The following is a 23972-nucleotide window of genomic DNA, read 5'->3' on the forward strand; positions in this document are numbered from 1 at the left end:
CATTGGCAGATGGTTCAGTATATTCTGTTGATTATAATATTCCGTGGTTTTTGCCTAAAATGGGATAGTTCTGACAAATACTCATTAGAACTTACTGAAAAAGAAGCCCACCAAACCAATCCGTTTTGCACTAATTCGTTGCCAATGGCAAAATCCAACTGATTCATGAATTGGAAACAAAACAACACTTATGTATCTATATATATCATAGGGCCCTATTCTGTAAGTCACGTCGAGAAACTCGGCTCGGCTCAGTCACTGTCGTGTGTCGAGTGCAAGAAGAACGGGCAACATAGCGGCTCAATGCACGATCAAAACAAAGCTAACTCTGGCGTCATTTGCTAACCGTTTAGTCACTAGCTTTTTGGCGATGGACTTAGTCGTCTTACTTGACAAAATTGGGTCGCGTGTGACTTACATAATACCAAAAGTGGACTATTCGAGCAAAGTGACACTTGACGTGACTTACAGAATAGGGCCCATAATTTGCTATATACCCATTTGTATGATAACAAAACCAAAACAAATCGGCTAAAACAAAATAAAGGCGAGAACAAAGAGCCGATGCGCTTTATAGATATTTTTGATTATTGGGTGCTTCTAAAGATTGCAACATATCTTCTTTTGTCACCAAAAACCATAACCATTTGCCAGCGTTGCTGAAATTTTGCATGATTTTTATCATAGCTAGACACAGAAAAAGAATTTGTGCTAAAAGCTTCTTTCGAAATTTTCGCCTGTATTCTCAAACTCCTTAATCTTATAATTCTTGCGAAATTTCGCAGTAAACTGTCATTATATAAGGGATAACAGAATATTTCGTTTTCTGTTTCCTGAATCCAAAAACTTCGTCAACATGAATGCAGTAAATTTGCATAATGTTCATTCAATTGCAACCTCTCAATTTCAGCAGATCATCCTAATTTCAAATGCAAGCCTTACTGAAATATTTTTTTTTATTCTGCACCAGAAACGAAAGAATAATATGACTTTCGATTCAGCGGGATTTCTAGCGGGAAATTGATCCTGGCCAGCGGGATTTCAGCGGGAAATCAAGCTCTGGGCAGCGGGAAAATGGGCAATCGACCTGGTAACACTGTCTATCTATCTATCAATCTGTGCAGTTGCAACAAATACAGTCTCAATAATATATTCGCGTTGGATAAATATGCGAATGAATGATAGAATCAGGCATGCGTCATAACAAAACCTTGATATAAGACCACAGAGTATAGACGGTTTAGTTGTGTAATTGGTTAAACAACACGCTCAACTAGAGATTGGGAGCTGTGGGTTCGACTCTCACCTTCGCTAAGTCTATATTTTTGGCCTAATATCAAGAATTTTCAGTTTGCCTGAATCTACATTTCTCGCATTAAGCATTTATTCTTACTTAACTTTTGTAGCGACGGTAAAGCATATCCAGACAATGATCCGGTGTATTGCCTCATACAGCTGCGCGCTCTCCGCTTTTATAAATTTAGCCGAAATACCGTCCTTCCCAGCAGCCTTACCGTTTTTCAGCACACAGATTGCCTTCTTAACCTCCTCCTGTATTAGTTACTCTACAGATTGGCCATCGCTAATAATTTGTATACTGCTCCTGCTGATTTCTGTGTTCACCTCTCCATTCAACAACGTCTGGAAGTATTCTTTCCACCTGGCTAACTACTACGTTACCAGCTGAGAGCCGGGGTGGCTTTTGGTCTTACCGGATCAAGAATTCCTCTCCATTGTACTCATCGCCAATTCGTTGCGCGTCTCGACACACGCAAGTCGGCTTCAACCTGGTCGAGCCATCTAGCACGTTGAGCCGCTATATTCCTGGTGCCGGTGGGGTTCTTGAAGAGAACGGATTTCACTGCACAGTCGTCCGGCATCCTTGCGACGTGGCCGGCCCACCGTAATCTTCCAACTTTCGCCAGGTGTACGATGGGAATCTCTCCAAGCAGTGCCTATAGCTCGTGATTCATACGCCTCCGCCACTCTCCGTTTTCCGTTTGTACTTCGCCAAAAATAGTCCGCAACACCTTTCGTTCAAATACCGCACGTGCACGTATGACCTCCGTAAGCAAAGTTACTGTCTCAAGTCCGTAGAGGACTACCGGTCTGATTAGCGTTTTGTATATCGACAGCTTTGTGCGGCGGCGTGCAGAGAATTTTAGACCACCATTGTGTTAAATAACGAGCAAAATATTAGCTAATTTTCCAACTAGTTAAATAACCACTGTCACTTAAACAAGCTTTTTGAAGAAAGCAACTTCTTGTACTTTACCAAAATCATGAGTTATGGCAAACACAAAAAATCGCAAATACACGAGCGCCGTCCGTTGAGTCAATTCTGCATTATTTTCCATACCACCTTGAAGGTATCAGTCATTTGAGTAACCTTCCCGAAGACCGCAACCTGCTAGATAGTCAGCAGCGCAAGATACAGCTTGTATAAGAATATCACATATAAACTAGCGCCACGTAGTAAGTCAGCTATGCGCTATTTTGCATACCACCTTGAAGTTGGCAGTCATTTGAGTAACCTTCCCGAAGATAGTTAGCAGCGCAAGATACAGCCTGTATAAACAAATCACATAGACAGTAGCGCCACGTAGTAAGTCAGCTCTGCGCTATTTTGCATACCATCTTGAAGTTGGCAGTCATTTGAGTAACCTTCCCGAAGACCGCAACTTTCTAGGTAGTCAGCAGCGCAAGATACTGCTTGTATGAGAGTGTTACATATACGCTAGCGCCACGTAGTGAGACAATTCCACAATACTATAATCCAATGAAAACCCGTTGATGTACTGAATAACTCTGTCAAAGACACCAACCTTCTATACAGTCAGGATCACGAGTTATTCCAAGTTGGAACCAATTAAGTCAATTCCTATATGCTACGTAGATTCCAATAAGGACGATCGACCGTGTTAATGGAATTACTCGAGACCGTCCTTATTGGAAACGTTCGTATTCGAAACCGCGTTATTCGGGGGACTGCTGTATTTAATTTTCGACGCATTGAAGTGTAACCCTATCCTTCTAGCCTCCGTTTTTAGTCTGACGTAGATTGCCTCCGCCGTTCCAAGGTTTCTAGTAATGATGTCGAGGTCATCTGCGAAGGCTAGGAGCTGGCTACGATTGCTGAAGATCGTTCCTCTCGTCTCGATGCGCGCTCGTCGGATCACACCTTCAATAGCGATATTGAATAACATACAGGACAGTCCATCCCCTTGGCGCAACCCTCTGCGCGATTCGAAAGGACTCGAGTGTCCCTGAAACGCGCACGTAGCACATCACTCGCTCCAGAGTAGTTTTGATCAGCCGCGTCAGGTTGTCCGGAAAACCGTACTCGTGCATTATCTGCCATAGCTGTTCTTGTTCAACTGAATCGTATGCTGCGCTGAAATCCACGAAAGCATGATGCGTGAGCACGTTGTACTGTCGGCATTTCTGGACGATATGTCAGAGAGTTAAAATTTGATCCGTAGTAGCACGGGACCCCATAAAGCCCGCCTTATACTGCCCTACGAATTCTCTTGCTATTGGGGAAAGACGACGCAACAAAATCCGGCGACTCTATTATTCTTTAGCTGACGAATTTCTTGCCGGATCTCTTCGATCTTCGGATCGGGAGCAGGCACGCTGGCTATTGTCATTTGTAGGCACTCCGAGGTTAATTTCCGTTGTGTCTCCTTTGCAGTACTGCTTCCACCTGTCGACCACCTCGTTCTCGTTTGTGATTAGATCCCCGCCGTCGTCTCTATGCATGTCAGGTTTAGGTGTGTAGCCCTTACGAGTTTAGTTTACCTTCTCATAAAACTTGCACGTGACATTAGCCTGGAATAGTTACTCCAATTCCTCACGATCTCTGTCCGCCTTTTGACGCTTTTTCCTCCTCCGGATCATGGTCAACTCATTCCGCACTCGTCGATACTTGGCCAAATTCCCTCTCGTGGATATGCTTAAATAGTTTTTTCAAGCTCTGTACTTGAGATTTCCACTCTTAGCACCGAGGTTGCCATGTTCGAGCGGAAGGTGCTGCGAACGATATTTGGCGAACTGCGAGTGGAGAGTGGCGGAGGCGAATGGATCACGAGTTACAGACACTGCTTGGAGAGTTTCCCATCGTATCTGACGAAAGTCGGTATTCTTCGGTGAGCCGGACGCGTCGTAAGGACCCGAAAAAATCAACGAATTTAAGTTATAACGTCGTCAGGATGCCGGATGACAGTGCTATGAAAACAATTCTCTTCGACAACCCTGCTAACGACGTCGACGACGACGATATGTAGAGAAACTTGAATATCGTGCCTGTACTAAGCTGCGTGAAACTTACATTCTGCCATCTTTGTCCGTCGCACTTCCTGAATGCCTACAAACTCGATCTTTATCTTCTAGAAGTCTCTTGCGAGGATACTCACGAATGGTCAAAACACAGATGACCGAAATAACAAATGGTATAATAGATCTAATGACTTAATCACAAATGACCGAAACACGAATGACCAAAAGGCCGAAACCTGCACAAATGCTGAGTTATGCTGCCGCTCGTTCGGACTCAATTAAAGGCTAGTCCTTACTAGTCAGTAAAACTAAGAAAAATATATGCATCTAAATAGAAGTGGTGCAGGCATTTTCCTAGGGGCGCCCCTGCAGTGGCCGGCATTTTTGACGGCGAGTTACCGGCGAACACTCGTGACCTGTGGCCTTATCGCCCTGAATCATTTAGGACACATTTACTACTGACACGCTAAATAAACAAAAAAAAATCACTTAAAACGTGTAAATGCTCACAAAATGATCGTCGAAAATTTTGCTGACGCAGTTGCGCTTTTATTAAGCGCTAAACGACGGCGCACAGTGGGACCATTCTGGACAAAAAAGGTAGTCAAAAGTCTTTTCTCGCTTTTCCTGACGTTTTTGAGCTGAAGTGACTTAGGAGAAGTTTCAGAAAAAAGTATTCTGCATCTAATGACATTTCCATATAACTAGATATTAAGGGGATAACAAATATGAAAAAATTAATTTTTTATAGGAACTAAATGGTCATGGTCATGTGTTCGGCAAAGTTGTATAACTTTAAATTTCATTAAACTTTGCCGAAGATACTAAGTATCAGCATCATATGGTTTGCGAGATATAATTGACTTTCTGTCGTGGCCCCCTTAAAATCAGTTTTTTAAACTTTTTGTACACAAAACCTCATCTAACAGGTTCGACATGTTCTACAAACTTTTGGATACTATCAAAATACGTAACTATCTGGTGTACTACTAGGTGTATATATCATATGTTGCTTTATTTGCTTTAAAAATGGATTTGAAGCATAAATTTTACCGTTTTTACAAGTATTTTTTTCCGTTAATAGGCCCCTGCTGGCAGCTAAAGCAAAAAGCAAAGCCATGGGTTTATACCGTCTTTAGACATTACCCTTCTTTATCGACAGACTTCGCAGCCGGCTGTTAGAGTACAGGAAAATTACGGGGCCAGTGCAACAATCCTACTGACACTAACTAGCAAGCACCGCCTAGCCGAGATTCGAACATACGACGACTGGCTTGTTAGACCAGCATCGTACCTCGAAGCTATAATAGGCAGCTAAAGTAGGTGCCTATTTACGGAAAAAAATACTAAATTCGATTATTTATGTTTCGACCATTCGGTACCAGTCCCGCTTGCCCAGCCTTGAAATAAAGCATGGTGCTGTAAGACGAGGAGAATCATGGGGGTGGTACTGTCGAACAAGATGCTGAAAAGGATGTCTACAACGCTTGCTGGATCCCTGTTTCAGAGTTCCGAGGATTCCTATTTCATAGTAAAGAGGATTCCTTTACCGAGTTATAGGTATCCTAGGGACTTTCATTTGGATTCTCATACGGGATTCCTGGTAGCCAGGCTTACCATTTCCTCACTCATTGTGCAAGAAGTGCAACTTTCTTTTTGTTGAACACAATGAGCTGAACTACTGCCACAAATGAGAAATACTTCCATACAAAGAGAAACCGTGCAAAAATACAGAGAAATATAAACAAACTTTAGTTTCTCATTGAGCGAAAAAGTAACTGCACGGGAATTCCAAATTGCCATATCTATCACCCACTTTCGTCATATGCAACATTTTTTGCACTGTGACCGCTGCGGGAAGTCAAAACAGTTTTTTGTGTCTATATTATGGGCAGCCAAAAAGTGGACCAATATTTTGTTGCTCAGTTTTCTCCTCAATGAGTAGAACATTGTGCAGGTTGTTCAACAATCGCTGTCAGTAACAAAGAGAAAAGTTAAAACAAAACGAACCAGAATAAAGCGCGACTGAGTGAAGTGTGAATTTTTTCGTCCCTTTTTTTATACCGAAGAGGAATCAGCCCTAATCACAAGGTACTAAAGTAGACAGTGAAGGAAACATTCACCGCCCAGCAAACATTTTGGTCTGTATAACTTAATTCTAAATGAGATAAACGTCAGCATATAAGGTCTATCAAATCATATATCATGCGCAGAAACGGCATATACATGCCAAAGTGGAGGCGATATACATGATTTAGTTCTTCAGAATAATTGAAATGCCGACAAAACAAAACAATTTATACGACTGAGCCGATTGACTGGATTGCATTTCGACACAGTTACGATAATATTTCTACTCTACCCTTCGCCTTTCCACCATGTGATAAATGGCAAATGTCAAAAATTGCATACAGAGCAGGCTATTTTCGCTAAATATTCGCCCTGGCTATTTATAGCCAAATATTCGCCCTGAAAGTTAATGAGACAAAAAAGTAAAAGCTTTGCAGAAAGCTTTTTTTCATAAACTTCCAGATATTATCGACCTGTCACAATATTTAACTTTTTTGTCTATATCATTTAAAAACAAGCTGTACTCACCTGGTTTAGAACCAAGAACCCCCGTACCGCAGTATTGATTCATTATCTTTAAGCTACTGGTACATCAGTACCTCAATGATATTTTTGCACATCTTAAACCGAAGTCATCGTACATGTAAGCAATGAGATCTTATCTGATGCATTGAACATGTAAGTACGGATTTGATTTATTCTCATCCGACATACGAGTTTGTGTCAATTGTGACTGAATTGCAGTGTCGTATATAAGTTTGCATTTGATCGTTCATTTTAATGATAATAATGCTGGCTTCATGGAATGATATGCAGTACCTTTGTTAGCATTCCGTGGTACAGATTGTTCTAAATATACATTAGAATACGTTATATGCATATTCATATTTGATTACATGGAGATAATTATTATTATTATTATTATTACAATTATTATTATTATTTTTTAAATATATGTACGTTTTGTAATTCAGTGAGTCCCTTAAAAGGAAATTTGTTTCCACTGGGACATCACACCCTTTCTTTGCTTTTGTTTCTCAACTCATTAATGTTAGTTTATTAAGTTTGTTTTTATTATTTTGTTTGCTGCGCAGTTTGAGTTGAGATAGTTGCGCCCATTACCAGGGAGCTCATTTGAGCTCTTTGGTGTGGGGGATAGTGGAGGGTTATTTAAAGTAAAAAAAAGTAAAATATTATTAAAGCTCAAGTACAAAAATGATGTCTGTTATTTCAGAAGCTCTTAAAAAGAAATTAAAAGTTATTTAAAATAGAATGCTGAACAATTATATGCTATAGCACAGCTCAAAATTGCTTACAACAATAAGCATCAAACATTATTTTTTACTGTACCAGTTTGATGCTGAATGTCTTTTTCCAATTCCACTTAACATTTGCATTTCTTCTGAAAAGCCATAAGATGCACTGATATTAAGGCATTTAGATTAGCGTAATGGATTATAATCTAGACTTGCCCAGTTCTGAGAAATACTCTCTTTGGTAAATTTTAAGATTTCCGTTCGTTCACCTGTCAAGATCAAGATCACCTGTCAGAGAAATATCAAAAAAATTATGAGTTTCTATTTTTAACATTTTTAAAACGTTACGTTACGTGGTTTTAATACGACAAAAAACAATCAACCCCCCCCCCCCCAAGAGTGCTTTTTCAAAAAGATCTTTTATTGTCTTGTCAGTATGACTTAATCATTATATGCTTGCTGCTTAATATTTAGGCAGGCTTATTTGAATTATTAACATTTTTAAAATAGTTAAAAAGATAATTGTAAAAGTAGTAAAACCAGATAATAGTTTTTTGAATATTCCGCCACAATAAAAATAAGTTCAATTTTAACAAAAGAAATAAATAGATATTTAAATTTAAAATAAAAGCGAAGAAACCGTTAATTTTTTTGGTTGACCAATCTGCATTCAGAACGTATCCTTGAAATCTCTCTATTTTGTTGTTTTTGTTGTAAAGAAATAACAACAAATTTGAACGTGTTTTGATGCCAATCATATTTTAATGCACCTAGAATCTCATGATTATCACTGCTTGTATATAAATCTAAAACGATGTCATATAAGACATTTCGCAAAACATAATCCGATGAAAACTGTAATTAAATACGATTACATCTTCATGATAGCCATTGTTGGTAACTAAATTTAAGAAATCGTCATATGCGATATTCGCTGAGCATTGCCCGATTATCTTTCGACCTATTTACGATTTTTACTTTTAATTCGTATATCAATCATCGTGTACATTACATACGATGAAATTTACACAATGTGCTTACAACATGTGTACATTTATACGAGTCCGATGTGATATCCATTTATATAAGATTAAATCTAGACATGAATATACGATACCTGGTTTGCTGGGCGACGACTGTATACAATATAGGCGGAGCGTGGGAGAGAATGGTACACGGTGTTAAAAAAGCAATGACGTCGTCGAATGACGTACGCAAATTAACCGATGAGATTTTGTAAACTACGAAAATTTAAATAAAGGTGTTGATAAAAGCGGTACCACTTGTTTACATTCCCCGAACGCCAATCAACCCCGACGCATTAACTCCAAACCACTTTATACTTAGCGTTTCTATTGGTACTGAAGAACCACTAGAACCGTCAGTGGACGGAGGAAATATGTTCCGAAGCAGTTTCCAATATAGTTACTATATATATAGTTCGGCGGATAGAAAATCGGGAGCCAAATAAACGTCAAAAGCGGAGCCAAAAGCTTTTCAAAATCCAAAATGCAGGAGTAATGTTAAAAAAACACACTTTATATGCATAGAACTAGTCATTTTCAACACCCGCCAGTAATTATTTTTCGTAAAAACCTGCACATTTCACCATAATTTCAAATTTAATTTCATAAATCAGGGATGCCAATTCGCCTGGTTTTCTATCCGCCGAACTATATATATAGTAACTATAGTTTCCAATACCTACAATAACATGCTGGCGCTGTCCAAGATCGTTGGTTAAATGGGTACTTCTCGACAACCATCTAAACGACCTAAAGGGCTAAACAGAGTGCAGCGCCAATTTGACAGTTAATCCGTGGGGAAACTCTCAAAACAGCGCTGACAGACGGGTTTATGCACGTTTGGCCCTTAAGCGATATGGTATCTCTGTACGCGTATAGCTTTTTTCCTTAATTGCTTTCTTTAACCTAGTGAGCGCCAACACTCCAGGTTTGGAGCGGCTCACGACAGTTTCTGACCCGGAGAGCGGGCGAATTAAAAGAGAATGGAGAGGAAAAAGAGCTTGGAAAAATTAAGCAGCATTGCCACGAGGAAGAATCCGGTCAAGTATTGATGAGCTTTTAGATATAATTTAAAAATAACAACATGAAATTTATTACTGGATTACTGAAAAGTACTCACAATTCACTGTCACAAAGCTAGTGTACTTCTTACCGCTAGTATTTTCTTCGTTTCTAACTGTTTCCGGTGCTCAACGTCCTTCTAGCTAACATTGACATTGATATTGGGGGAAAATCTTAGGCAGAGAATTTTCAATCAATTACTTGCATAAAACTATGTGCCTTGCAGCGAAAATCTACCAACAAGCTGGTTGTGACTATCAAACTATTTTCTCGCTTACGAACGGAAACTTGCAACTTGCAACTAAGAGAATCAAATTTTCTATTTCGTGGCTCGAAACTTCCCAGAGCTGGCAAAGTGTAGCAAAACCTTTGCAATTATTTCAATACTTATTAGAATGCTGAAACCTGTTGAAACGTACAACTACAAAAACTATCAACTCACCATGCGGAAATGCACTGCGCAGCTGCTTGTTTACAACCTCGTTCGCACAAACTTTATTGACATGTTTTCTAACTTCGAATGTGCACTTGTCGTACAAACCACCGACATACCCGAGCACTGGCAGTCAAAAACAGCATAAAAACACCATCATTACCGTTGGCTGCCATTTAAATAAATATGTTACTCAGCAAGTATTACCACCCGAAAAGGCAAACTCACTGGCTTGGTCTCCAGCTGACAGCAACACCAACAACGGCGGCCATCATCATAGCCAAGAGATGAGAACCTCGCCTCGCCGGCACTGCTTTTGAGCTTTCTCCAGTGGGAATACACCACACTGCATCACATCACATCCGAGCCACGCCATGGAACTTAAATCGGACAGTTTGTTTCGCATATACGTTCACACACATACACATGTGCAAGTAACATGTACTTCGCAGTGTAAAAAAACATAGAAAAGAAAATTTGTGTCACATAAAAGTCCTAGCGACAAAACGAGCAATGGCGACCTTTCCTTCTTGGTAATATACCTCTCCCTGGTGCCCGCATTGAAGTGAAGCTGCGCTTATGCTGGCTGGTGAAAAGTACCGGAGGACAATGAAGTTCAGTTGTGCTGAGTGCAACTGACACGCTGGCGCTGCTGCGCCGGTGGAAAACTTGTACGCCAGTGTATTTCGTTTCTATTTGTGTGCCCAGGAAAAACTGACAGAGTGACAGCAATCCCCCGGATGGCAAGTGTATATGCCCCTGCTAATAGCTGCTAATGTAATGAGAAACGTTTCACTTGGTCGTCGTCCCACTGCTTAACTTCACTGAAATTTAATGCCGAGATGAATTAACTTGGTTTTTCCACTGCAGTTCCCCAACCTGGCGGCGAAAGTTCACCGCACATGATGAGAGTCGTGTTTCGCCAGTCATTCGCTGATTACCTAGTATATTTGCAGATCGTTTCCTGCCACAACTTTTGGCACAAACTTTTCAAACCAACAATCAAATCTATCACGTTCAATTACGAAGAAAAACAAACTCCCCACTCGCTCCCTAGCGAATGTACGCCCGTGGTAAAAACACCGTGCATCAGTCCCTGTTGCCACCCGACATTGTCGTTAATCATTGACTACTTCCGTTTAGTCGACGGAGACAGTATTGTTTGGTCGGGTGACAATTTAGCTGATACGGAATGTCTGATATCGGTGGCAGGATCGTCGTATCGACGTACCAAGAAGGGGAACGGGAAAAATGTGGGTGGGCGACGTATTGCGGCGGAAACATTGATGGAGTGCACCCAATATTTCCTGTGCCGCTCGCTATTGGCAGAGTAAATTTCGCGTTGAATTTTCAATTACAGTCGAAAATGGATCGTTCGTTACTATGTACCTACTTGGGAGTCGTGTCATGGCGTATGCCAATGGCGCTTTGTTTTGAGTTATTAACGGCAATTAGTCATTGACGTTCGTCGGCCAATACGCGTCAGTTGATGTTTGTGGAAAGTTTTTTTTTCTTGTTTTATTATGAGGCTAATGATGGGTGAAGCGAACTTTGGACATTTTGTTGGTTTTTTGGCAGTTGATACCGTTAATTTGTTGACAAAAACAGAAGAAATGCGTGTTTCGTGTTCATAATTCGTTATTTAGTCAAGTAATCAAAAAATTAAATATTAATGAAAGTTTTCTTACGAAGGATTGCGGATATCGGAAACCTTTTTAGTAGAACGAGTCGAACAATGCTTCAGACGCACTGCATGGTTGACATAGTGATAGTTACTAACCGAATCAATATTTGTGACATTATTAGATAAAAAACGAAATAGATTGTCTCAAAATCTTCTATCTATCGAAACTGCTATATCAGCAGGAAGCTCTCGAAAACAAAATACAAGAGAAGGTTACAAAACTCTCTACTGGAAGTAATTGATATTTGAATCCATTTTTTATTATTTATGGATCTAGAAGTACAGTAGGACACGAATTCTCGGTTGACCATAACGCGAAATATAAAGGTTCGCAGAATACCATGTCGCGAAAAACCTTACGCGGGATTTACCATTTTACGGAAAATCTTTTCGTAGAAAGTACCATTTCGCAGGGGTGACCCAACTGAAGGAAAGTAATAGAGGTCAGTAGATCTAGGAAAATAAATAAACCTAGATAGAGATGATCTCTACGGGGGGCTGCCCCCGCAGTGGCCGGCGCTTTCGACGGCAGGTCGCCGGCAACACTCGTGGCCTATGGCCGACTCGCGTTGAATTATCTAATGTTACTATTGATAGTTTTTGGTAGTCTTGTTATTGATTAATGTTTTATGAGTCTAAAATTTCTCGAGTTTGATTAGTTTTTGAGTTACGCAAAAATTTCTGTTTGATTTGTATGAGAGTCTTTATCCCCCTACCACAAGGGTGAGGGGTCTCAAACCATCATTAAAAAAATTCATGCCTCCAAAACCCCCCACATGTCAAATTTTGTTCCATTTGCTTGATTAGTGCTCGAGTTATGAGGAAATTTGTATTTCATTTGTATGGCTAAAAAAGTAAGGGGTCCTAATTCATCGTAGAAAAAATTCATCCCTCCAAAAACACCCACATGCCAAATATGGTTCCATTTGATTAATTAGTTCTTGAGTTATGAGAAAATTTGTATTTCATTTGTATGGGAGCCCCCCTTCCAAAGTGGGGGGGGGCCTTAATTCACCATAGAAAAATTTCCTGCCTCCAAACACACCCACATGTAAAATTTTGTTTCATTGGCTTGATCAGTTCTCGCGTTATGCAGAAATTTGTGTTTCATTTGTATGGGAGTCCCCCCTCTTAGTGTAGGGAGGGGTCTCTAACCATCATAAGAACCTTCCCTGGCCCCAAAAACCCCTATATTCAAATTTTCACGCCGATCGGTTCAGTAGTTTTCGATTCTATAACGAACATTCGGGCAGACAGACAGAAAGCCATTTTTATATGTGTATATTTGTATTGGAGCCTCCCGTCTTAGTGGGGGGAGGGATCTCTAACCATCATAAGAACCTTTCCTGGCACCAAAAACCCCTACATGCAAATTTTCACTCCGATCGGTTCGGTCGTTTTCGATTCTATAAGGAGCATAGAGCAGACAGAAATCCATTCTTATAGGCATAGGTTTGTATGGGAGCCCCCCCTCTTAGTGGGGGGAGGGGTCTTTTGCCATCGAGAGAATCTCCCCTAGCCCCAAAAACCTCTACATGCAAATTTTCGCGCCGATCGGTTCAGTAGTTTTCGATTCTATAAGGAACATATGGACAGACAGACAGACAGACAGACAGACAGAAATCCTTTTTTATAGGTATAGAAATAACTCGAAGACTATAAGACCTGCAAAAATGATCTATGGGTGACTTAGAAAATCTTCTGAATTTTCATAAAAAATACTGAAAAAAAGAAAAATTAATTTCTGACCTGAGAAAAAAGCATTTTAAAAACTAAAAATCGATTTTCCAAAAAAGACCATCTCAGAAATCGATGAATTGTTTTTAAAAATAGATAATTATATGGCCTACAATTCTTCCATATATTGCAAAATGGGCAGGGAAAAAAGTTTTTCTAACAACAACTTTTTAAGTTCTTTCCGGAAAAAAGGTATTCAAATATTTTCGAAAACTACACCTGCACCTACAAAAAACTGATCTATTGGTGACTTTTAGAAAATCTTCTGAATTTTCATTAAAAAATACTGTAAAATATAAAAATCATTTCTACACTGAGAAAAAAGCATTTTAAAAACTAAAAATCGATTTTTCAATAGAGGTCATCTCAGAAATTAATATTTTTTTTTGGAAATAGATAATTTTTCTAACAAAAACTTTTTCCGGATTTTTACAAAATTTTCTGAATTTTCATAAAAAATACTGAAAAAAATAAAAATCATTTCTACACTGAGGAAAAAAACCTTTTAAAGACTTAAATTCGATATTTAAAAAAGCCCATCTCGCAAATTGATGAGATTTCTTTCGTAGATAGATATTTGTATGACCTACAAGACTCCTACATATTTCAAAATGGGCATATTTAAGGAATAAAAGTCTATCTAATAAAAACTGTAACTGTCCCGTGGAAAAAGGTATAGGTAGGTGTACAAAACAAAAAATAAATAAATTTGAAAATAAGTTTGCAGTCATTTAGGAAAGCGGCGGTGTGAAGGCCAAAGATGATAAAATGTGAATTCCGTACAGTAGATCCTATTGGAGACTCGGCATTCAATAGGCACTACATCGTCCTCGTCGTCGTGCTCAGCAGCATAGAGCCGGGGTGGCTCGTGCTGTTTCAAGCAGTCGTCTCCATTCAACTAGATCTTGGGCCACTCGTCGCCAATTTCGCAGTCGTCACAGAAGTCGCAAGTTACTTTCGACCTGGTCGTTCCATCTGGCACGTTGTGCTCCTGGCGCCGGTGGGATTGTTAAAAAAAAACTGTTGTCGTCGCACTGTCGTCCGGCATGCTTACTACGTGCCCACCATAGCCTACCGGCTTTCGCCAGTTGTACGATCAGAATCTCCACAAAACATTGCCTGTAGCTCGTGATTCATACGCCCCTGCAAATCTCCGCCAGTGCCCGAAAAAATTAACAGTTCTGGTAGTATTCTTTCATCTGTCAGCCCATGGACATGACTACTGGACTGCTGACAATATTTGTCATAGTCTTTTTTCTGTTCTTAAAAGCAATTCATTCATGGATTGAAGTGCTGAATGTCCATTTTCTTGCTTTTAACTGATATTTTAGTTCTCAAATTTTAGTTTTTTAAACTGTCTGCTTTTTAAAATCGACCAAGACCTGACCTGCAAGTGATTCACTCGAATCGTTGGTTTCAGGCTGGCAATGCTAAGTTCACTTCATCTGTCCTAAAAACAGCAAATAATCAGCAGTATACTGCATCAACTCAGGCGTATTGCATAAATTGAATATGAGATTTCTAAGCACTGTTCTTCGCTTTCAGTTGTACACCACCAAATATTTTTCGCAGCAACGCTTGAACACAGCAAGGGCACAGAGAGCAGATTAATAGGCTCGAAGAACGTAATCGATTTTGTGTGTGTAAAATCTGCCGGTGGCGCCCTCCAGAAATAGTTTGCCAAACGCATCAAAAAATATGCATGCACCTTTATCAATATTACTTTGTGCTGGAGTTACATAGCAGCGATGGCAGCGACGTCAAGTTTTAGTTTGCCACTTACTGCTCGAGGGGTGCTCCATCGAAGGATTACTCGTTGATTACATAAAAACCTTTTACACACTTTATGTCAATTACCTGTTAGTCTGTTCTCTGTGGCAAGGGTGCATATGTCCTCCGTAAGCAGCGTCACAGCTTCAAGTTCATAAAAAACTACCCGTTTTATAAGGGTTTTGTACATTGTCTACATTGTACATTGTACCTTACTTCGTACGACGGCGTATACTTCTTCATCGTTGAATGCACCGCAGGATCTCCTTACTAGAGTTGTTGTTCGCGGTCACCAGTGATTCCAAATACATGAATTCATCTACCACTTGTAGTTCGTCGCCGTTAACGATCCGTGGGAGGCGCGCGTTTGTTTCTTTTGAGCCTCTTTCTTTCATGGCGTATTATCAGCGAAAGTCGGACCTACTATGGACTCCACCAACACTTGCGGTCGAACAATCTGAGCTCCCGTACAAAATACACACTGCACAAAACGCTAATTTGACCGGAAACATGGACACTACTAGAAGAGGACCTACGAGCACTCGAAGTTTTCGAACGGTGGATGCTAAGAACCATCTTTGGTGGAGTGCAAGAGAACGGTGTATGAAGGCGAAGAATGAACCACGAGCTCGCGCGTCTTTGCGGCGAACCCAGTATTCAGAAAGTGGTTAAAACTGGATGACTACGTCGCGTTAGTTTATCCGGAAAACCGTGTTCGAGCATTATCTGCCATAGCTGGTCTCGATTGACTGTATCGTATGCTGCTTTGATATCAATAGAGATCTAATGCGTGGGCTCGTTGTACTCCCGACATTTCTGCAAGATCTGTTATAACCGGAACGGCTTATCTTGGAATCCACAATGCGATTGGCAAGATTGTGCACCAACAACTCGCCTTCAAGCAGTAAAGGTAAACTGTTACGTACGCTATAACTTGGCACTTAGGTACTCAGCCCAGCCCGGTTCTGGAAAATAGCTGCATAAAGTTGTACTGGGATCGCAAGATTGTTACGGATATCCTTATACGTGAGAATCGTCCCGACGTTGCGATCTACGACAAAAGGAGGAAGCACGTTACCCTTATAGACATCGCTGTACCGCTGGAGCGCAATATCCAGTCAACATTCTCGGCCAAAATAACGAAGTACCACGACTTGACCGAAGAGTTAAAGCAGTTATGGCACCTTGAGGGCTCACGTATAGTTCCGGTGGTCATCTCAGCCACCGGAGCAGTGCCCAGTAGTCTACAACGTTCCCTGGAAGAGCTGGAACTGCAACGATATTTGGACAATATCCAAAAAGCGGTGGTTCTTGGAATCTGTAATATAACGAGGAGGTTCCTGAAACACCACAACTAAATACAACTGGAGCAGACGTTAACCACAAAAATGATAATGAGAACCAGAGAGCCTAGCCCCTCTTGGCATAAAGAAGCCCGAGGGTAAGTGAAAGTTTCCAGCAAGTGCCAAAACTCTATAATAATAATAAAGTTGCTTTACACTCAAGGACTTAGCTTAGGGACCATTCGTTTATTTCTCAATACATTTGGGAGAGACGCAACGTTCGTCTCGTAGTTTGGAAATGGTCCCTTAGTTGCACCGTTTTTGAGTAACCGACAAAACAAACCGTCTAAAAAAACACTTGAATGTATATCGAGGTATTACTGTGTTAATGTTTTTAGAAATCGATTGAACTGTTGTAATTTGTGACAAAGTGTATAATGCTTTGAGTTATTTCTATAGATCTGATGCTGCGATGAACTATAAATAATAACAAAATTGATAAAAATACGTCTATCTCACACGACATAAACATAAACGGGCTTGACGTAGTGGTACGAATGTAGGTACAATTTGTTCCTTTAATATTCGAAACTTAATTAACTCTATATGGACTTCATATAGAGATAGCGAGTATTCATGGGTCTAATTGTGTGCTATTTTTTTAGAAATTAACAAACAATAAAGTTTTTAAAATTGATTTTCATCCTGCATCGTAATATCAGTAGTGTTTGCATGAGCTGATGTTCCCATCACTCAAACTTTCCACGAATAGATTTTTTTACCGCAAAGTAAATTAAAATACCTTCAGGAAACAACAGTAATCTGGTAATCCAACACATCGAGGAGGTGCTGAGACTCGCTGAGAGCCTTGAAATTTGATTCGAATCACATCGTCTTGATGTTTCTTTCACAGAGCGTAAGCGTGAGTTCGTGGCAAAAGCACGTAAAAGATGGAATCTGAAGTGACAAAAATCTGTTTGAATTTTAGCTTGCAGTATAAAAACTTCACTTCCCAACAGACAATCTCAGGGATTGTAAGTTTTCTTTAACAAGATACCACACCACACTAACGAGAATTGACAACACAACTCGACTCATGAAAAAATCGAATAACGGAATATTAATCTGGTGAAAAGTGATCTCTTTCTCCGTTCATTATTTTAAACCATTTTAATCCAATCCAATCTTTTGCTCAGATCACTCCGGTTTTAGTTTACAGCATCTTAACGTCATTTCTTTTTTGCTTCCCCTCTTTCCAGTGGACATCGAGCAGAATGATTTGACGTCCCCGGAGCCATCCACCGGTTCGTTGGCGCACGCCAAATCGGACGCCGTGCAAACCTCGAACTTCCAGGCCATCTCGGCGGGACTGTGCCGAAATCTGCTCGGGATCCAGTGCGGTCTGGTGGCGCTAGTCTATCTCTACCATCGGCGAGCGGCCACTACGTGGTTTTCCCGCCCCTCATCGACCCGGTCGTAATTGCCATCATCATTGCCAGAACAATCATTCTTGTCGTTGTCACATCGTCGTCGAATCGCAGTCTCATCAATTGTTGAGAAAATAATTTCACAAGAGCAGCTATCTGGAGTGTGCTACAGTGCGGAAGATTAAGTGAGAGAAAAACAAACAAAGAAAAACAATGTGAACGAGAAATAAGCACAACCAGCCAAACAATATACGAAAGGACTACAAATGCAGAGGTTGGAGGACTTCCTGGAATCCGAGACGATTTGCAAGGTAGGTAGGTTGGTAGTGACCATGGCCTCCGGGGAGATGAAAATCCTTTATGCAAATAGTGTTTCAAAATAGGATTTTTTCCGCATCGCATCGGTCAGCGGGTTTGGAATGAAATCAGAGTACTGGTACTGCACTGGAGAGGGTGCTGCTGTGGGATAAGGGGTTGTTTTTCTGTTTATGGAAAGTTTGCAAGCAACAACGAACGAACGAACGAACGAACGAACGGGGCAAGCAGGTTATTATGTGCGGACTTTTTCTGCACCAGCATGTACTTTGCTGTAACGTAATTTGTTAGCAGATCTGCTATCAGCGTTGACCGTTGAAGTTTTTTGAGACTTGTTGTTTGCGAAAACAATTTCGCTCCCTTCGGTTGGCTTTGTTCGAATCACTGGATGCTTAAAAGTCATGGGCACAAGTGACGTAATCTGACCGAAAATAGACCGACAGCATTGGGGCAGTATTAAAAGTGAATATGTAGGTACATATCCATCTTTAATCTTCTGATTACGATAAGGGGTTTCAAGGGAATCACCGACTTTACCGGCCTCTGCTCTTGGGATTCTTTACGGGACTTGCTCTTGGAATAATTTAATAACCTAATTACATATCTTCTGATTCATAAATCCCATGCTATCTTTTTGATACATTTGATATGCTTTGTCCTCCGAAATGAAAAACAGTTCAAACAAATGTTTGATGCAGATGGTAGTCACAAGGCACCAAGTCTGGTGAATATGAAGGGTGAATTAAAACTTCCCAGACGCTAGTTTCAAAGTATTCTTCGGGAGTTACAACCTCGGGTCTAGTTTCTTATGCTGGCCTATGTTATTTCTTATTAATTGTTACGTTCTCTGAATATCCGGTATTTATTCAACTACATTAAACGCTGAACACCTCAAAAAACTGCAAAACTTAATACCACTTAATACTAGCATTGTAGCGCCGTAACTAAAAAGTGGTTTATTCCACTGTGTTTTCTATACCTATGATTATTTCAAAATTCTTTTAGCACAAAAACTCTTCAGTGGTATCACTTCGAAGGATTAATTACGAAAAAGGCCTATCAATTTACATGAAATGAATCTGTAGGAGAATTTTCAAAATTATGGCGATAGGTCCGACTTGTAAATTGTGGAAGTTAATATACAGCAATGTTAAAGCATTGCAAGAAGCAATCAAAAACAATATTTGTACGAAGGGTACATTCAAAAATAGCGTAACAAAATCAGATCACAGCGGGCGACTTTATAATTTATATAAAACACAGATCGTGAGCAATTACGCTGTAACGCATTATTGTAATGAAATGTAGTTGAATATGTAGTTGTATCTAGTGATCGACATCGGACCGGGTAAAGTCCGGAAAGTCCGGTCCGATGTCCGGTCCGAAGTCCGATCGGAACGAAATTTTAGAGTCCGATTTTTTATCGGACCGGAACCGGAACGAAGCGTTCCGGAACCGGACCGGACCAGGAATTCCGTTGAAAGTCCGGAAAAGTCCGGTGCACTTTTGATAGTAAAACTGACCGCAGTGGAAACTATCGCACTGTCGAACCAGGGAAATGCGTGTTCCTAAGAATCTCCAACGTTTCTCTAGTAGTAACAGTGAGACTACCATCTTCTTTTTACAATTGCCCTAGGCCATTATTATGGTCTTTGGCTAACGCTTTTTGGAGTCGCGCCGCCACAGGCAGAGTCTGGATGCTTTCGCAAAACTTGACTCTGGACTTTCTTTTGGCTTTGCGAAGCTCTGCGTTGTATTTTATGAGAGATGCCCTGTAGGCCTCCCAATTAGACGTGATCTTAGCCCTGTTGAATAAACGCCTAGCCTCCCGAAGAAGGTTGCTGAGCGATTCATTCCCCCAGGGCACGTCATGGTAGACTATGATTAACGGACAGTTTGCAATATAAGCATCAATAATCCTACTTTGTAGGTCATTGGCTGCAGTGTCCAGCTCAGCTGGTGTGCGTATATTAATATGACAGGAATTCCGAGGGTTTCCCAGATATTCTCTGAATGAACTCCAGTTGGTTTTCTTCGGATTTCCGTATTGTTCTCTCCTGAGAGATTTCGCCTCAATATCAAAAACGATGTGCCTGTGGTCTGATAAACTTGGTTCGTCAGATACATGCCAGTTTTTGACCTTCTCAGCTATAGAAGTGCTTCACAGAGTGACGGTCTAGGACCTCATCTCTGATAGCATTAACAAAAGTTTCGAACATTTTACTTTGAAGCAAGTTTCAGCATGGCTCAGGTGTTCGCAGTTTGAATCAGAACGATACCTAGTTAGCAGCTAGGTTTTACTTTGCTTTACTTTACTTCGGCGACAATCCGTTTATCGAATCCATGCCGGATCTTGGCCTGTCTCTCTCCTGTCGCCCCTAACACCCGCTGCTCTAGCATCCTCGTCAACGACGCTCATCCAACGGGTACGGGGTCTGCCTCGAAACCGTCGGCCTCTAACGGGTTCTCTGCTAAATATTGCTTTCGCTGGTTTCTCATCCGGCATCCAACAAATTCGTTGACCACTTCAAAAGTATCTCCAGCTATCACCACCGCAGTTCCTACACCCGAAGGACTACCACGCTCTCTACCAGCCACCATATACATTGTTTGGGTAGAAGTTATGATAAACCCTATCCTCGCAGCTTCTTCCTTAAGATGCGTGTACGCTTCTTTCACAGCACTACTGTTAACACCGTCATACGTTGTTGTCAAAGTTGATAAAGTGATTTCTTTTAACTTCCTCAGTATTGAGGAATGGCAATAATTTCGCTAGCAATAATCTACTTTCTGCTTAAGGCTACCAAACAAGTCCAGTCAATCGATTTAATTTTGGAAAATTAGCAAATATATGTGGGTCTTGAAATCGAACGCTTCACAGCATCGGCTCGTACCTTTCGATCCCTGAAAATTTAATTCCAAAGAATTCATATTAAAAGTTATGTAAGTATGGCACTTCATCTTCTCGGTAATGCCATAGGTAACCGATTTTCACGCTTATGGTCTAATTTGAAATATAACTACAATAGTTTCAACGGATTTTTCAAAATTATCGTGTAGGTTTGGGCGGAAGAGTATCAGATTTTCATGAAATTTTGCTAACGAGCGTAGATAATGTACTTTTTAATGAAAACAATATATTATCCTATTTCCCAGAAAACTCCACTATAAATTTTCCGAACGAATTTTTTCGAACATCGCTTAGGCCATTGCAAATTATTTTTAAAGTTTTTGTCCCCCCGTCCTTCAAAATTTGCTCTAAAAATCGGGGGGCAAAAAAATAGTTAAACCTGAGTAAAATTTTTTTGTATAAAGTCTGTTATTTGTGGGTTTCACAGCCTTAAGAAATCGAAAAAAGAGTTTACGGAGTGTTGACGCTTCTAGCACGACACAAAAGTGGAAGTACAAATAATGTAATTTTCGAAAATGGGCAAAAAAAATTCTTTCGATTTTCAATCTATTTTGGAAGGTTTTTGCATGGAAAATAATAACGTATAAATAATTAAAAGCAAAAATAGATTCGGGATTCACGATTAAATTTCAAGTCAAAATTCTAAATTTTTGACTAAAAATCTTAATTTATTTTGCGTGATTATAAAAATCTCTTTGTTTTTTTCGCCTCTCCTCCCCCTTCAGTCGCCCAGTATCCGAAGGACAAAAACTTTAAAAAATATTTGTAATGAGCTTATATCGAAATTTTAAAGCTTTTAAACCAAGCATTATAGAACAATTTTTTTTATGAAATGCAATAAAATTTTCTCAGTAATCCAGGAAAAATATTAGTTGGAACAAGTTTTCCACATAATTTTCATTATCTGTTACTGTCAAAAACTTTGCTACAGCGATTTTGTTTTTCTACAGGAGTTTTCCACCACCAAGAAAAATTTTGAGAAAACCTTTCTCTAACTGGTATTTTTGCTATGCGGCTGAGAATTTTTTTGCAACTTCATAAAACAAATTGTTCAAGAGTTATCAACTTTTGAAACAAGTGATGTCCGAGAAAACTGGAAAATTTGATCTGAATGTTTCTAATAAAAAAAATTTGCGAATTTGAATTAATTTTGATTAAAAAGTTCATAAACTATGCTCGCATGCAAAATTTCATGAAATTCTGAGAACCTTTGGCCCACTTTATATGATAATTTTGAAAAATGCTCATAATTGAGGGGGCTAGAGGGAAAGGGGTGTAAGTGACAAAATTGAGATAATGGTAGGAAACGATACTTTGAGCATGGTTTTATGCATGCTAGAAAACTCACGTCAAAATTTTACCGTTTAGTTACTTTTTTAGAAACTTGAAAAAAACCTGCAAAATAAAAGTTGGTTTTCACTTGGAAGGAAAGGGGTGTAAGTGCACTATATGAGCAATTCCAGCTTAACTAACAAAACGGCTGATCTCGAATATTTTTTATTGAAAAAAAAATTTGCCACGCAACCATTCATTTTCCATTAAACATAATTATTTTCGTAACTAATTCAGTTATAAAAGTCTTTGCCAAGCTTCTACCAACAAAACAAAAAAAAGTTTGTTCCAATACGTTATGTAATTTCTGAGAAAAAGGTACATAAAGTTTGAAAATCGTGGTTTTACAGGAGCGGCGTTTTGTTCGATCGTTTTTCGGCCACTTCCCGTGGTCGGATCATTACAAAATTAGTATCAAAATAAGCGAAAAAGACTGCAGAATCAAAATTTGAAATAAAAAATTTACGATTTTTTCAAAAAATTTAGTCGTTTATGTCCCCTTAAATTTCTAGATCCATGACTTGACTTTCATTGTGCTTGTCATTAAATTCTGGTGTGATTCAAGGTGGCACATGATGGGTTTAGTTAATTTTAAATTGCTTCCATTCTCATTTTTGTGTTCGCGGTTTCGTATTCCGTATTCTGCCCATATCTTCGAGGCTCGTTAATCGATTTGAACCAAATTCAGTAACAACGTATTGAAGATTATCACTTTTCATTTGGTAGTGACCGCTTTCAAATCGGTTCAGTAGTTGTCGAGTAAATTGATTGACAAAATTAGGTGCCGGTCCTACCCCCATGAGGTGCCGGTTTCACCCGCACTGCTTGATGAACACCATTTTTTGGCTGTTTCAAAAAATTACTGTATTTTGTAAAATAGCCGATCAAAAGCACTGATAGTCTCATAACTTACTGAAAACAGAATAAACACGGATTCTATGCAGAAATATTAGCAATATTTGATCTCAGATCTGACAAAATTATCATTTCCCTTAGGGTGCCGGGCTTACCCCCCGTACCCCTACAACACAGTTTAATTTGTGGCAATACGAAGTTTGTCGGGTCAGTTTTATATAAAGCGGATAAAATTATCTTCTTTTTGACCCATCGGTTTAGCATCGGTATTGCATTTTTTGAATTTTTAGAGGCGGTGAAAGACAATTTTTTTTATTAAAAACTTACTTTTATGTCTGAATGTGCACCATTTTAGAATGCGCTTAAATTTTCGAAAAAAGGGTAGGTCAAACAGAAAATAGCTTAGTTTAGGAATTTTTCATGACGGGTAAGCTACCAAGCACCAGTTAATGGTGCCGCAATTTTTTATATAATCCGTTTAAAGGAGCCGGATAGCGTTTAGAAGTTCCAGATTACAGGTTCCACACATTCAAA

At 39.7% G+C, this 23972-nt stretch overlaps 1 protein-coding gene across 1 annotated transcript in view; it reads left to right on the forward strand.

Annotated features, from left to right (window-relative positions):
• LOC128746168 (uncharacterized) overlaps nucleotides 1-18078 on the forward strand; it is a 58798-nt gene extending 40720 nt beyond the window's left edge. Inside the window, exon 10 of the mRNA XM_053843211.1 lies at nucleotides 17858-18078. Coding sequence (XP_053699186.1) covers nucleotides 17858-18078 — 221 coding nt within the window. The remainder of the gene's footprint in view (nucleotides 1-17857) is intronic.
• Nucleotides 18079-23972: the final 5894 nt, after the last annotated feature.

Source organism: Sabethes cyaneus, chromosome 1, assembly GCF_943734655.1.
Source record: "Sabethes cyaneus chromosome 1, idSabCyanKW18_F2, whole genome shotgun sequence".
In the NCBI taxonomy this organism is placed as follows: Eukaryota; Metazoa; Arthropoda; class Insecta; order Diptera; family Culicidae; genus Sabethes; species Sabethes cyaneus.